This window comes from Acanthisitta chloris, unplaced genomic scaffold (genome assembly GCF_000695815.1).
Source record: "Acanthisitta chloris isolate BGI_N310 unplaced genomic scaffold, ASM69581v1 scaffold8238, whole genome shotgun sequence".
In the NCBI taxonomy this organism is placed as follows: Eukaryota; Metazoa; Chordata; class Aves; order Passeriformes; family Acanthisittidae; genus Acanthisitta; species Acanthisitta chloris.
This window is the reverse complement of record NW_008685314.1, coordinates 88969-101542: the sequence shown is the minus strand read 5'-3', so window position 1 is coordinate 101542 and position 12574 is coordinate 88969. Positions and strand designations below refer to the sequence as shown.

At 36.6% G+C, this 12574-nt stretch overlaps 1 protein-coding gene across 1 annotated transcript in view; it reads left to right on the top strand.

Moving 5' to 3' along the window:
- Positions 1 to 3003: 3003 nt before the first annotated feature.
- ARPP21 (cAMP-regulated phosphoprotein, 21kDa) overlaps positions 3004 to 12574 on the top strand; it is a gene marked incomplete at its 3' end in the record, with an annotated part of 87009 nt that continues 77438 nt past the window's right edge. Inside the window, exons 1-8 of the mRNA XM_009079705.1 lie at positions 3004 to 3073; positions 3169 to 3337; positions 4999 to 5204; positions 5609 to 5650; positions 6051 to 6092; positions 7003 to 7092; positions 11120 to 11264; positions 12495 to 12567. Of these exons, the coding sequence (XP_009077953.1) occupies positions 5037 to 5204; positions 5609 to 5650; positions 6051 to 6092; positions 7003 to 7092; positions 11120 to 11264; positions 12495 to 12567 (560 nt within the window). The remainder of the gene's footprint in view (positions 3074 to 3168; positions 3338 to 4998; positions 5205 to 5608; positions 5651 to 6050; positions 6093 to 7002; positions 7093 to 11119; positions 11265 to 12494; positions 12568 to 12574) is intronic.

Genomic DNA, 12574 nt, shown 5'->3' with positions numbered 1-12574 from the left:
GTTTTTCTGCTCTGTGCTTTTTTGACAGCTCTTCTTCTGAGTATAGTTTTTAAACTGTTGCATTAATTTAAGTGTATTTCTTCCCACAGACTTTTCTTGGAATCTGCGTGGTATGTGTTGTATGAACGTATGTGACCATACACGCCTTCTTCCATCCCTTTCTCTTCAAGCTCTGACTGTAGCAGCTCAAGCTCAGTAGTACCTTCAGCTTTTAAAATGAAAAGTCCTGTAAAAAAGAAAGCAATTTAAGGAAAAAACCCAGAATTTACATCCCACAGTGTATGCTGAGCAGATGGTGCTTATAAATTCTGTGCAAACAGATTATATCATTAAAGTGGGTCTACAAATGACTTGGTAGGCCCCTGTGCTTTTGTTGCATTGCTGTATGCAATACTCAAGTTGCTTTAAGGAATTAGGGCCTGAAATTTTGCTGCAAGATCCTCTAGACTGCTTCTAAGATCCCAACACTCCTATGAAATTTTGCTCACTTGCAAATCATGAAGGTGGTTTTTGCCTAGCAACAAGCTTTGCCGTTTCTACCTGAGGATCAAAAACAGAAGTGCATTTGTTCAGCCTTTTGCGTCACTTCAGTACTGAAGGTTTTGACAGTCAAATCATCTCTGACATTTCTGTTGATGCGCAAGAAAGAGAATAATCCAGTATGTTTTTCCACAGCAATGCTGTCACTGCAGCACTGACAATAGGAAGAAGTGCATTCATCACTGAGCAACTACATATCCTGGAAACATACAAGATAGAGACATAATTTCAATCAAAATGTCTCGCTTTTAATGGCTATTTTCTAACTGATTCCTTTTTGCTATTTATACTCTCCCTGAAATATTTTATAGAAACCTTAGTCCCTTTGAAAATCCACCCAAACAACCAGAAGTGTACTTTACGTATTGTAGTATGTAAATGATTAGTCATCACTTGCAAATTGCCTAATGGAGGAGGAGGAAATCTATATTGAGGAAAGGTGGATGGCTCGATTTGACTGCTATGTGTCTGACTTCTTCTTGCCTCCTTTTTCTTACCCAGAAGATAATTTTGAAGTATTTCTTTTAAAAAATCCTCTTAAGAGACATTATCATTGTAGGTTTGAAAATGGTAGCTGCATGTTATAAGATTATTTTCCACTTGCTTATGTTTTCTTGGGAAAATTCATGGATACTTTTTGTTGTTTTAATTTAAGATTCTGTGGTCTTCTTGTACCTTGCTAATGAAAAATCTTAAGTAAAATAATATGGGTAACTCACTTTATGCAGAAATAGGTCTTCAGTAAAGCATGATAAGATGATGTTGAGCATCGGTGGCATAAGACCAAGGCTTTGGCAGATTTCTTCACTTGCTGTATATGATGCCCTTTGGTTGGTTTGTTGTCTGGTTTTTGTATTACTCTGTTTGTCTTATGAATATTTAATTCACAACACATGGCCTCACTGAACAATCCTGAAATAAATTTTTTTTATGTCCTGATTTTGGTACAGATATCTGTTTCTCTCTTAGCTTTGGATGGTTTTGATTGCAATGGTTTATTCCCTGGCTGGCTGTTTTCCAGGTGAAACTGTAATGCACTGTACTTGGCATTTTTGATTTGTGATTGGATTTGGTTTGTAGGGGTTTTTTTTTCCCCCCTCCTCTTCTTTTTAAAGTCTGAGGGAAACAGTGGAAGATGATTATGAGGAAAGGGTTTTCAGTCAGTGGTTTATTTGCTCTTTGTGCTCTGAGTATTTGCTTCATTAAATACTTTTGCATGTGTTTGAGTGCTTAGGCATAGTTTTTCCATGTTGTTCCTCCACTCCCATTGTGATCCTATGTTTGTTAATGAGCTAAACTTTCTGAAAGTGACCTGCAAGAGATACCAAAAAGCTAGTGGGGAGACTTACTTTTTATTATTCCATACAAATTATTAAGTGATCTGAGGGAAAGAAATACTGTTATGTATATACATTTGCAGGATGGCAGTGGTAGTTTATAGAGCTGCCTGATAGTCTCCTCTGTGTGCCAGACCTCCTCAAGAGACCAGGACTTGATTTTTGTGAAAGGCTAAATTCCATGTATGGCACATGAAATTTAGCTTTTCTCACATGGTGAATTCCAGGGCACTGACACATGCTGTATGGCAATTGCAACTATGCATAATGTAAAACATACTGCAAAAACAAGGAGTCTAATAATGTGAGATGATTTTCAGGGTGGGGTTTTGTTTGTTTGTTTGCTGGGATTTTTCCTCCCCCCAGGTAGAATGATACATGTTTCCTATTTGCTGGGTTTGTGTATCTGCAGTGATTGCTACAACTGTGACTCAAATGCAAGCCTTGAGAAGAGGTGCTGGTTGTATCAAGATAGTTCAGCACATTGCCATGGCCTGTAAATTGGTCCGACTCAGTCTAAGATGCTCATTTTCTGTTAGATCAGCTATTCAGCTGGCAAATGCAGTCCTGATGAGCAGCATAAATGCATAAATTGCATTGCTGAGGCAACACTTTCTTGAGCTTTATTTTCTGAATCATAATCTGGAAATCTCCTTTTTCCTCCTCTCGTAGTGCCTCAAAATAAACTTTTTCTGGTGGCCATTGTTCCGGGAATAGGATTTATTCGTTCTCCTCCTCCTCCCATTCTTCATCATTTCAACTTTTATTCAGCTTATAAAATGAATATCTTGATTCACTACCCTGGCAAAGCAGGTCACTTTCTAAAAGCACCCACCTAGCTTCTTTTTCAATAGTGTTTGACTATTGAAATTTTAATTGGAGCAGAAGCCACAGTTAAAAAGCAGCCAGATCCTTTTGCCTCATACCCTCATTGATTTCTGTTGAGGCAAACAGATGAGCTTATGTATAAATATGTATATATGCTTTTTTTTTAATGAAAAGCGCTGGAATTCACTAAAAAAGGTTAAAATTGAAATGAGTAATATTCAGTGCATAATGCAATTGTTAATTTTAGCTCCTTGCGTAGGAGCTGTTATGACTTGAACAGCCGGCTCTAGCCTTCGTTAGAGAAGAAGCAGGCAGTTTTGAGACAGGTGGAGCTGGATCAAGCTGTGAAAGTGATTTGCTTAAAGCTGGTCATTAGTGTTAGAAATCTGGTCCTATCTATTGCACCCTTACCTTGTGCCATGGTCGTTAATGATGGTTTTACTTACTTTTCATCTTTTTCCAGGTTGATTATGATGCGTCAAGCTCTCTGAAGGACCAGCATGGAGATTGGCACTCTGAACTGTTAATGGGGACATGGGACTCATGTTGTTGTTGGTCATTTGTGTGGACTTAACCAGCAAAGAGCAACAGAAGACGCTGGAAAGACATTGGGAATTATAGCAGTTTTTCAGGTAAATGGTTTATTTGGTGTAGCTGATACGAGTGCAATTGTTTTTGTGGACACTCTGTAAGTATGAAGATGAGCTGCAGGTTAATATGCTCACGAAGAGCTTATGCATGCATGTGGATTTCTTGATGAAAATCCTTAACAAGTTAAGGGTTATTTAACAGACAAGTTAAAAGTCTTTGTGTTTTGAATTTTCATCAGAGTTTCAAGTTTCAGTTGTAACTGCAGAATAGCCAATATCATGGGCCTTCCTTGGGAGAGTGGTAGGAGGAAGGAGAACAACTCGAAGGTTGGCTTGGCTTACTGTGAGCTAATTTGTGAGTTTCATGTTCCATTCAGTTTGTTTACAAACCGTGTAGCTTCATTTCTTGTGAAATCTACAATCCTTCTCAAATGGGAACATTATATAGTAAGTTTTATTTCCATACAGTGTAAAAACAAATTCAAAAAAACTGGAAGAAATAAGTTTTTATAACTCAGTGTGTCATATTTTTTTCACTTAAAACATGGCTTAAGAAAAATAAAGGTAAGTGAATACCAGAGCTATTGTATGTTTAATTTTAAACTGTAAAAAGAAACATGACCAGGTGTGGTTTTGCTTAATAGCTGCTGTTTCATTGTTGAGAATTGGCAAGGTGTTGCAAAAGACCCATTGTGAAATAACTCCCTTTTTCAACTGCAGTTGATTTTCCTGAAGATGTTTCTTAAGCCAAATGAATGGGGAAAGAAAAGTTAAATTATTCATGAGTCTCATTTGACAGTTGATCAGTGGGGGAGGCTTCAAGAGGGAGCTGGGGGGAGGGAGAGAGAAAGAGAGAGAAAATAATAATAGGCTTTAACTTTGAAAAGCCTTTAAAGCTTCTGTACAACAACCCATTGTGAGCTGAGAGTAAATGCAGTTCAGTTAAGATATCTTCGTTGGAAGTACCTGCCAAGGGCTTCCTGTAGGATTTTCATAGTACTGGAGAGTGACATGGGGTTTGGGAATAGGCTTAGGATTTTAATAATGGAGCTGTCAGTTTGATCCCTGAAAATGTTGACCCTCATACCTTAATTGCAAAATTTAGATTTAATATTTATCTTGAATTATTATATCTTTGAAAGCCCTATCTATATCTCTATATTTTAAATGTTAGTGTACACTATAGCTTCTGCTATGCACAAACCCCATGGCTGAGTGCTAAAAACTGTTGTTTCTCATGTTTGGATTTTTTTTTTTCTGGTTTTTTTTTTTTTTTTTTTTAAAGAAAAAGTTAAAAAAAAAAATTAGAGGAGGGGAGCAACAAGATGCTAGAGACCTCGAAGTCTGTTTGGGTCTTTCCTGCCTTGTGCTGCTGAGCTCTGTAGCGGAGAGTCCCTCACTGTCCCTTCCTGCACCTTAGCAGTCCCAGGGCTGGGCTGGGGTATTCACAGCACCTTTCTGCTCTCCACAAAAACCGTTTAGATCAGAGCTCTGCTTGCTTAACCTGACACAATTCTACTGTTATTCAACCTTGTTGATTCAGTATATCTCTTCAGCTGGGACATGCATAGTTTTCCATTCCTGAGCTTCATATTTGGGTTTGTTTATCAAAGGAAATGAAATTGGGAATTTAAAAAAATGAATTAAAAATTCACCCTAATGTTTTTTCTGTGTGTTTGTGTTGTGATATTTTGGCCTTTCAGGTCACCAAATCTTGTTATTTTAATTTCTGTCTGGAAGAATGTCTGAGCAAGGTAAATTGAACGAGGAGACAGCAGAGGAAACTGCAATAGAGCAGGAGACGGCCATCTCTGAAGCAGACCCGGACAACTGTATTCTTAGTAAATCTGAAAGCTCAGAAGTAGAGGAGAAGGAGGAGAAGCTCAGCGATTCCAAGACAGAGCTGCAGGTAAGACAGGAATAGTGAATGGGCGCATTAAATATCGATGTTTTACCATTGCTTTTCCATTTCTGTGATTTTTTTTCATTGCCTGTGTGTCCCCTAGTTTTTCTCTTATGATTTTGAGACTGTTGCTATTTTTTTCCTTTTAATTTTTTAATATTTATTTTAATTTTGGATTTTTTTTATTTTGCTATAAAATAAATGCTGTTATTTGTTATACCTTCCAAGCTCTTTAGGCTGCTGTCCATGTTATTACTTTTTCTGAGAAGTTAATTTCTAGACGTCTGTGTTAAAGCTTGGTGAAATATTTGACTGTTTTCCCTCTTTGGGGATTTAGAAAACTACCTTGATCTCATGAATTCACAGGTAATACTAATGAATAATTACTTAATGTGTGGTTTGGTTTGTAGGTGTTACTGCCAACAAAAAGTTGTTATGCAAAGCCTAAGAAGGTAATTTGATAAGAAGACTTTATCGGATGAGGGGGTTTTAATCCTTTTTGCTCAATCGAATATAAAAATAAGGGGGGAGACTACAGTTTAAGAGGAATTTGGAGAGGGGGAGCATTTACTTAAGTATGCCTTTTCTTACATTTTTATTATATGCAAAATTACAGAACACTGTGCAGTGTGTTTTTCTTGTTTATACCTGTTCCTAAAATGAATAAAAATGAGCAGAGATGATTCTTGGTTTTCCCTGCTTTTCAAACTGGGTTTGGGAAAGTTGCTTTTTCAGTCAGCAACTGATTTAAAATTTCATTTAGGAGTGATTTAGTCTTTTTATTGATAATACTGCTGTTGTGTCCATTTTCCACTGAAGTGACAACCACTTCTATTTTTTTGCTATACCCAGAAACGAGGTGCAAATCAGAACCAGCAGAAAAAGAGATCCAAGGTAAGGGTCCCTCTTTGATTTGAATTGCATGCCACAATAGAATGAAGAATTTCAATTCAATGTCTATCTGGAATTGAAGTGGTAGCCTTTCATCACTTGTGTGGTGTTTGAGTTTTGTTGTTTGTGTTGTGGGTTGGGTTTTTTCTGCCCCTTACCCCATAATCTTGTTGCACAAAGGCACAGATCTTCCTCTAGATATAATATGTCAGGCTTCCCTTTGTTTCTCTATCATACTTTTATGCTGCTGGGCTTGCTGCGCACTTGTATTAGGCAGCATGTGTGCTTCTATGCACCACTAGAGAAGGAAAAGGCTTGTTCCTTTTGCTTTAGTAATTAATGTTTATCTTACAATTTTATTTTAATGGAGTAATCTTGACATAAAGAAGCAAAGACAGACTAACTCCCTGAGGGGGTGGAGGCAGGGGTGGGAAGGATCTTCTAGGAACAAATAAACCCTAAAAAACCTTGTTTCTATTTTTTAAGTGCAGATCCATAGCACTTGTACATTTTATTGTTCATGTTCCTTGGATATAATACTGCTAGAAGAAGAGGAAGGACCCCAAAACCAAACAAAAATGAGACCAAACCAAATGACAAAAGGAACATTTGAATATATGTTCAGTTATGTTCAGTATTGGATTATCTATTCTTTCCTGTTAAAATTTTTGGTGAAAGTGAATGAACTGTAGCCAAAATGATTAAAAGCAATAAGAAACCTACTGCCTTCCCTGTTTGGCAAATGGCTTGTTGCTTAGAATCCTTTTCTGTCCGCATTGATGGCAAATACAGGTTTCCTGACTGGGTGGGTAATAGTTATTTGGGATATTTAGGGGCAGCTAATATGGGCAGCCTATGTGACTTAGGGTCAGTAGTAGTGTTCTCTGCCTTGTTTTCTCTCTCTCTTATTCAGTCAGGAGCTAAAGGAAAACTTGTCCGGAGTCTTGCTGTGTGTGAAGAGTCATCCCCTCGCCCAGCAGCGGAAAATCTTCATGATAATCAGGTACACTTACAATCATTGCTGTTGTCTGCATGGTTGACCTCCATCTTCAGTTGCATGATTGTGTTACTTAATTGGGCATTTAACAATGTCTTTCTTGGGGGAAAAATTACATCCAACAATGAACGTGTTTTCATGAAGTTATCTGGTTTAGCGTGAACTTTATTTTGAAATATTATACTATATCACAGGGTGTTGTTTGCTTTTTTTTCCAGACCCCCTGAAAATTACAGCAAATGGAAAAGAATTCAAAAGAATTCAGATTTTAAAATTTTAAAAAATAGTTACAATCAAAAAGAATATTAATATGTTCTTTTCTCTAAGGCTATCTCTTTCGAGGCTGCACCAGATACAGTTATGAATATGCTCTGATTTCTGGTTCCTCTGAGACTCCAGTTCATATCAGTGTCCCCCTTCAAATAAAATGCACAGGTCTTTTGCTCTCTAAAATACCTTGGTAGAGCCAAGGATGCCTCCTACTGAGTGGCATTCATTTTTTAAACTTTTGATGTAGATTATCTGATATCAAAAAGCGTGTATTTGACTTTATCTGTACTGGTGGTGTTGTATTCCCAGCAGCTGGTAGAGTTCTGTCCCCTGCACCCGTCACCTTAGACAATAGCACTGATGGCAGTCTTTTTAGACTAACTTCAAAAAGTACTCCAAAAAAGCAAAAGTTAAACCACAATACTTATCTTTGCTTGCCTGGTGAGAGCAGTGCTTAAAAAACCCAAACTAAACTAAACCCAAAATATCATGAACACGGCCTACAATTTATGAGCTGTTTATGTACAAATGAGATCAGCCATCGAGAGAGCTTGAGCAAGTGGCTTCTTGTGAGCTTAGCACAAAAATAAAAAATGACATTTAAGTGTACTTTCTCACTGTTTCCTCTATTGACTTGAAATGAAACAAATCTGTCTCTCCTTTTAGCTCGTCAGTATGGAGAGGTTTTTCTATTTTTTTAATTTTTTGAAAGACCAAAAACCAAGTTGTTTAGCAGGGGGACATCTACATGTTCTACTGCTCTACAATGATGCTTATGCAGTAGATGGACAGGTTATTTTATCAGTTGTTCTGTTGTAGGTATATGCTTTCTGCTTGACTTGCGTTACTCAAAATATGTGGCTTTTGTTCTGATTTTGTTTGTATTTTCTATTGTTTAATGGAGAATGAAAAGGAGAACAATATAAAGAGATTGTATTAAGAATCACTGGTAGTGTATAATGTACTGCACAGGACCTGTATTAAACATCAGAGAGACTGGCAGATGTTGAGGCAAAATCCCTATCCTGATGCCGGGCAGAGGAGGGGTTCCTGTTACACACAGTGGCCTTCGGTCTTACCTGACTCACCAGCCGTGTCAACAATTTCATTGACCGTCTTAAAATATTTATGGGAGATGAAATGTCTCCCTGGACCCCAGCATCTGTTTCCTAAAGACATAATTAGCTTGGTGTAATTAATTTGGTAGGAATTGCCCTTTTGCTCTTGCTGACCTTTTGCTAATGAGTGTGGCTCAGCTTTGCCATGGAAAGCTGGACCTGCAGGCTCTGCCTTGGGCTGGCTGAAGGATACAGGAAGTTTTGTGCCAACCAAACAGCTTTGCATTCACTTTAGAGGAGTAAAAGCTTATTTTTGGTTCGGAATTATTTTTTTTAATTTTAAATTATTATTTTATCTTAATGGTTTACAAAGTACAGGGAATTAATTACCAGAGAATGTACGGTACATTGCCAGAACTACTGAGTATGGATTGTACTGCAGACTTGATGTTTGTATTTATATTTGAATACTTGCCTTCATTTTCCTGTATAAGGAAAAAAACTTGTTTACCTGTATTACTTGATCTTGAATGCTTACCTGATGGTTCACTATGTCCTTACTTAAAAGGAATGCTGCCTTTAATGTTATACTATTGACCAAGAAGTGTATTATTGCAATTTGAACATTTATTTTGTTGTTCACTATACTTGTATCAATGTATTTATTAACATTGTATTTTATTATTGAGAAAAATCAATAAAAATCTAAGAAAATATACAGTAGCTTGCTTTCACGACTCTACAGCCCTTTTGTGTGTTTCTTCTAGTGCAAAGACATCCATATTATGTTACATGTAAAACAGTATCTACTCTATGTTCATACGTATGCTTATCTGTAAAGTCAGTCGTATTCATAAGTGCATTTTTAAGAACCACTGTGAAGGTTAGGATTAATACCCTGGGAACAGCATGGCCAGTTACATTTTTCTCCTGTTGAAAATCTAGCAGCACAGTCACTGTATTTCAGGCAGTGCAGGGAATCAAGAGTTATGCTTTGGGGTCATTTGGCAGTGCTTGATCCAAAGTTTGTGGTTTGAATGAGAAATCGAACTGCCATTTGAAGTGAAAGAAAGCAGGCATACTGTTAGGCCTCTGAGAGCCACTGAGCAGGTTAGAAAACATTTTTCCATGTATTCTTACCTCAAATGACCAGAAATTCTCACTCTTCCCCTCTGTAGGATCAGGTTTTGGCTAACACTCAGACAAAACTTAGAGAAGTAGGGATTAAAGATGGTAGGTTAGGTTAAATTTTGGATCCAGAGCTTTGCTTCTCTTATACAATGCTTTTCATTTCAAGTCTTCTGTGCCACGTTGAAACTTTACAAAATGTCAGTAACAAGTAAGCTGAGAAGTTACCGATATCTGTCTCACTGTGGCATGTTTATGCTGATATCTTGTTCTGTTAGGATCCTGTCTTACTTGTGTTGTGGTGGCTGATTTGTAGTTGTTTAAAAAGTTCAGAAACATAAATTTGTAATAATTATTGGAAGCATCTTTTCAAAAGTTAGTCCACACTGGAAAGTTTTGTATTGATCTTTTGGTATGCTAGTACTCTTTTAAAAATTGTGAAGGAAGGGAATTTACTAGCATTCCAGAAACTCTGATTTTCTCCAGTAGTGGTGAATTCGGTTTTCATTAACATGATACCAAAACATTATCAGGCATACAGGACTCTCTTCTATTAAAGAAAAATGCTATACCACAAAGTTTTGTGACTGCTTACTTCAAATGTGCTTTTTTTACACTACTTAAGCATATTATTTTGGCCATTTTTTTCTTTTAAAGCATAGAACACAGAGGTATGCTTCCTTCAATTTTGTCCAGCCAGATTGGGATTTTTTTGAAATATGTAAATTGTGCCATGGTAACTGCAAAAGAAAACAATTTGGGTATATAAAGTAATGTTGTAAGCAAGGAAAAACAAGTTCTTTAAAGCAAATCAGAAAATGCAAACCACCTTGAATTCTGAGTTTTAATTAACTGTTTAAAGCTGAAGAATGATTTCAAAGGGACCTAAAGTCTCTGAAATAATTTTTGAGGACAAAACTTGTGACGCCTTGGTGAAGTTCATTTACTACAACTTGTTTGAAAAAGTCACAGTGCACATTTCACCCCTTTTGCTAAAGGCACATCTGTGTATGTCTTGAAATATAAAGTCCCTGATAAGTTAGTATACAGCTGAGTTTATAATTTGCTGTTACTCTTCTACTATCAGAGCCTGAAAGCTCAGTGTAGCTGATACTGCGCTTACATGTGCAGAACAGTTCATATGAACCTGCAGGTTTTCTAGTGAGGGGAAAAAAGGTTATATTTTTCAGATATCTATCCATTGGTCATCATTTAACATGTGCAGTATTAAATTATAGAATTAATTCAGAAAACACATATAAAATATATTTCATTGTTCTAATAAGTCTTAAGTGCGAATTAATGAAGTGCAGAATAATATAGTGCCCTTAATATAAGTATACTAAAATTTTATAGTATTCAATATTAGGGAGGAAATTCATACTTACCAGTAGGATTTGGCCTCTAAGATGTCATTATTCTCCTGAATAAAAAAAAAAAAAATTCAAATAGGAAAGAAATGTATCTGGCTTCAACGTTTCTAGCTATACATAGTTCAATACCAATCTCTGCAGGTTGGAAGCCATGGAAAGCTACTGAATCTGGCCCTAAATTTATCTATCTTTTTTTCCCAACAGGAATCAATCCAACTACAGCTTTCAAGTTTTCCTAGCTTACAAGAAGAAGATAAATCTAGTAAAGATGACTCCGAGAAAGAAAAAGAGAAGGATAAAAATAAAGATAAAAACAGTGAAAAAAGCAAGATCAGAATGTTATCAAAAGGTGAACTTAAAAATATTTAAATTGTTATAATTACTGTTATAGAAAGGATTGTATGTTTTTATAAGCATGCATTTCTTTATTTGTGTATAAATACACTGTAGAAGTGTTTTCATACACTGGGAGAATTCAGAACCTGAAATGTGTATCCACAAGTGTGTTTTTCGTACAAACATCAGGCTTTGAACATGAAGAAATCTTCCAAATTGAGGTTTGGTATTAGATGTTATTAATTTAATGTAAAATCATTCCTTTGAGTACTTAACCACATTGGTATGAACACACATATATTTATATACGTGTGAATGTATAATAAGTGTAAGACTCTAATATGGTTTTTTCTGGATTAATGATAATGTATTGGCATGTCACTTGTGCAGTGTAGGCAGTAGAGAGTAATCCTCCACATTATTGCTCCACTCTCATGGAGAATTTTTCTTAAATGCTGTAAGGAAATCTATCCATTATGTTCAACCTGCATCGCGATCTACTATTGTTGCCTAGTAAGACTTCAGGAAAGATCTTGTATCTAAATTTGGTATTGTTTTTTGAGGTTTTTTTTATTAATCCATAGTATAAAGTTGCAGTGTAATTGCTCAAAATTAATCATTGCCTACCTGGGTGTGTATCCGCAGCTGGTGTGAATTGTCATTTGGCTTCAATGGAGCTCTCACAGTTCACGCCAACTTGAGGATCTGTGTGTACCTTTGAGTCAGGAGATAATGCTGAGAAATTAATTCTGAGTGCTGTCACGCATCTCTATTTTACCTGCCCACTCTCAGGCGTCACTGGATTTCAGTCTGTTAATGCAAATGGAGTTCCCACTGGCATGATGCCTCATTCGCTATGTGTGCAGCATTTACTAAGTGATACAAAGAGACATTGATGAATTTGTCTCATTTTAAAAAAATCTTTTTTAATGGTTTAAACGAAGGTCTTGGCAGAGTCTTGAGTGGTGTGGAAGGTTTCCCATGTTTTTGAAATGACCAGCAGTTTCTGTCAGTGCTTAGTTTTGGTGCTGTGTTCACTGTGGAGTGGTTCAGAGGAACCAAGAATGTCCACCTGATGCTTCAGAACACAGATCTTTCTTGGCTGAACTTGAAGTGAACATTTTCTTTCAGAGCATATGCTTTCAGATTGTTGCTGGGAAATGGATTTTGATTTATAGCATAGCTTAATCGTAACTGTTGAAATGAAATAAATATGTGGAGGGTGTTTGTTTTTATTTTTCAGATTGCAGTCAAGAGTATACAGACTCAACGGGCATAGATTTGCATGAGTTTCTCATTAACACATTAAAGAATAACCCCAGG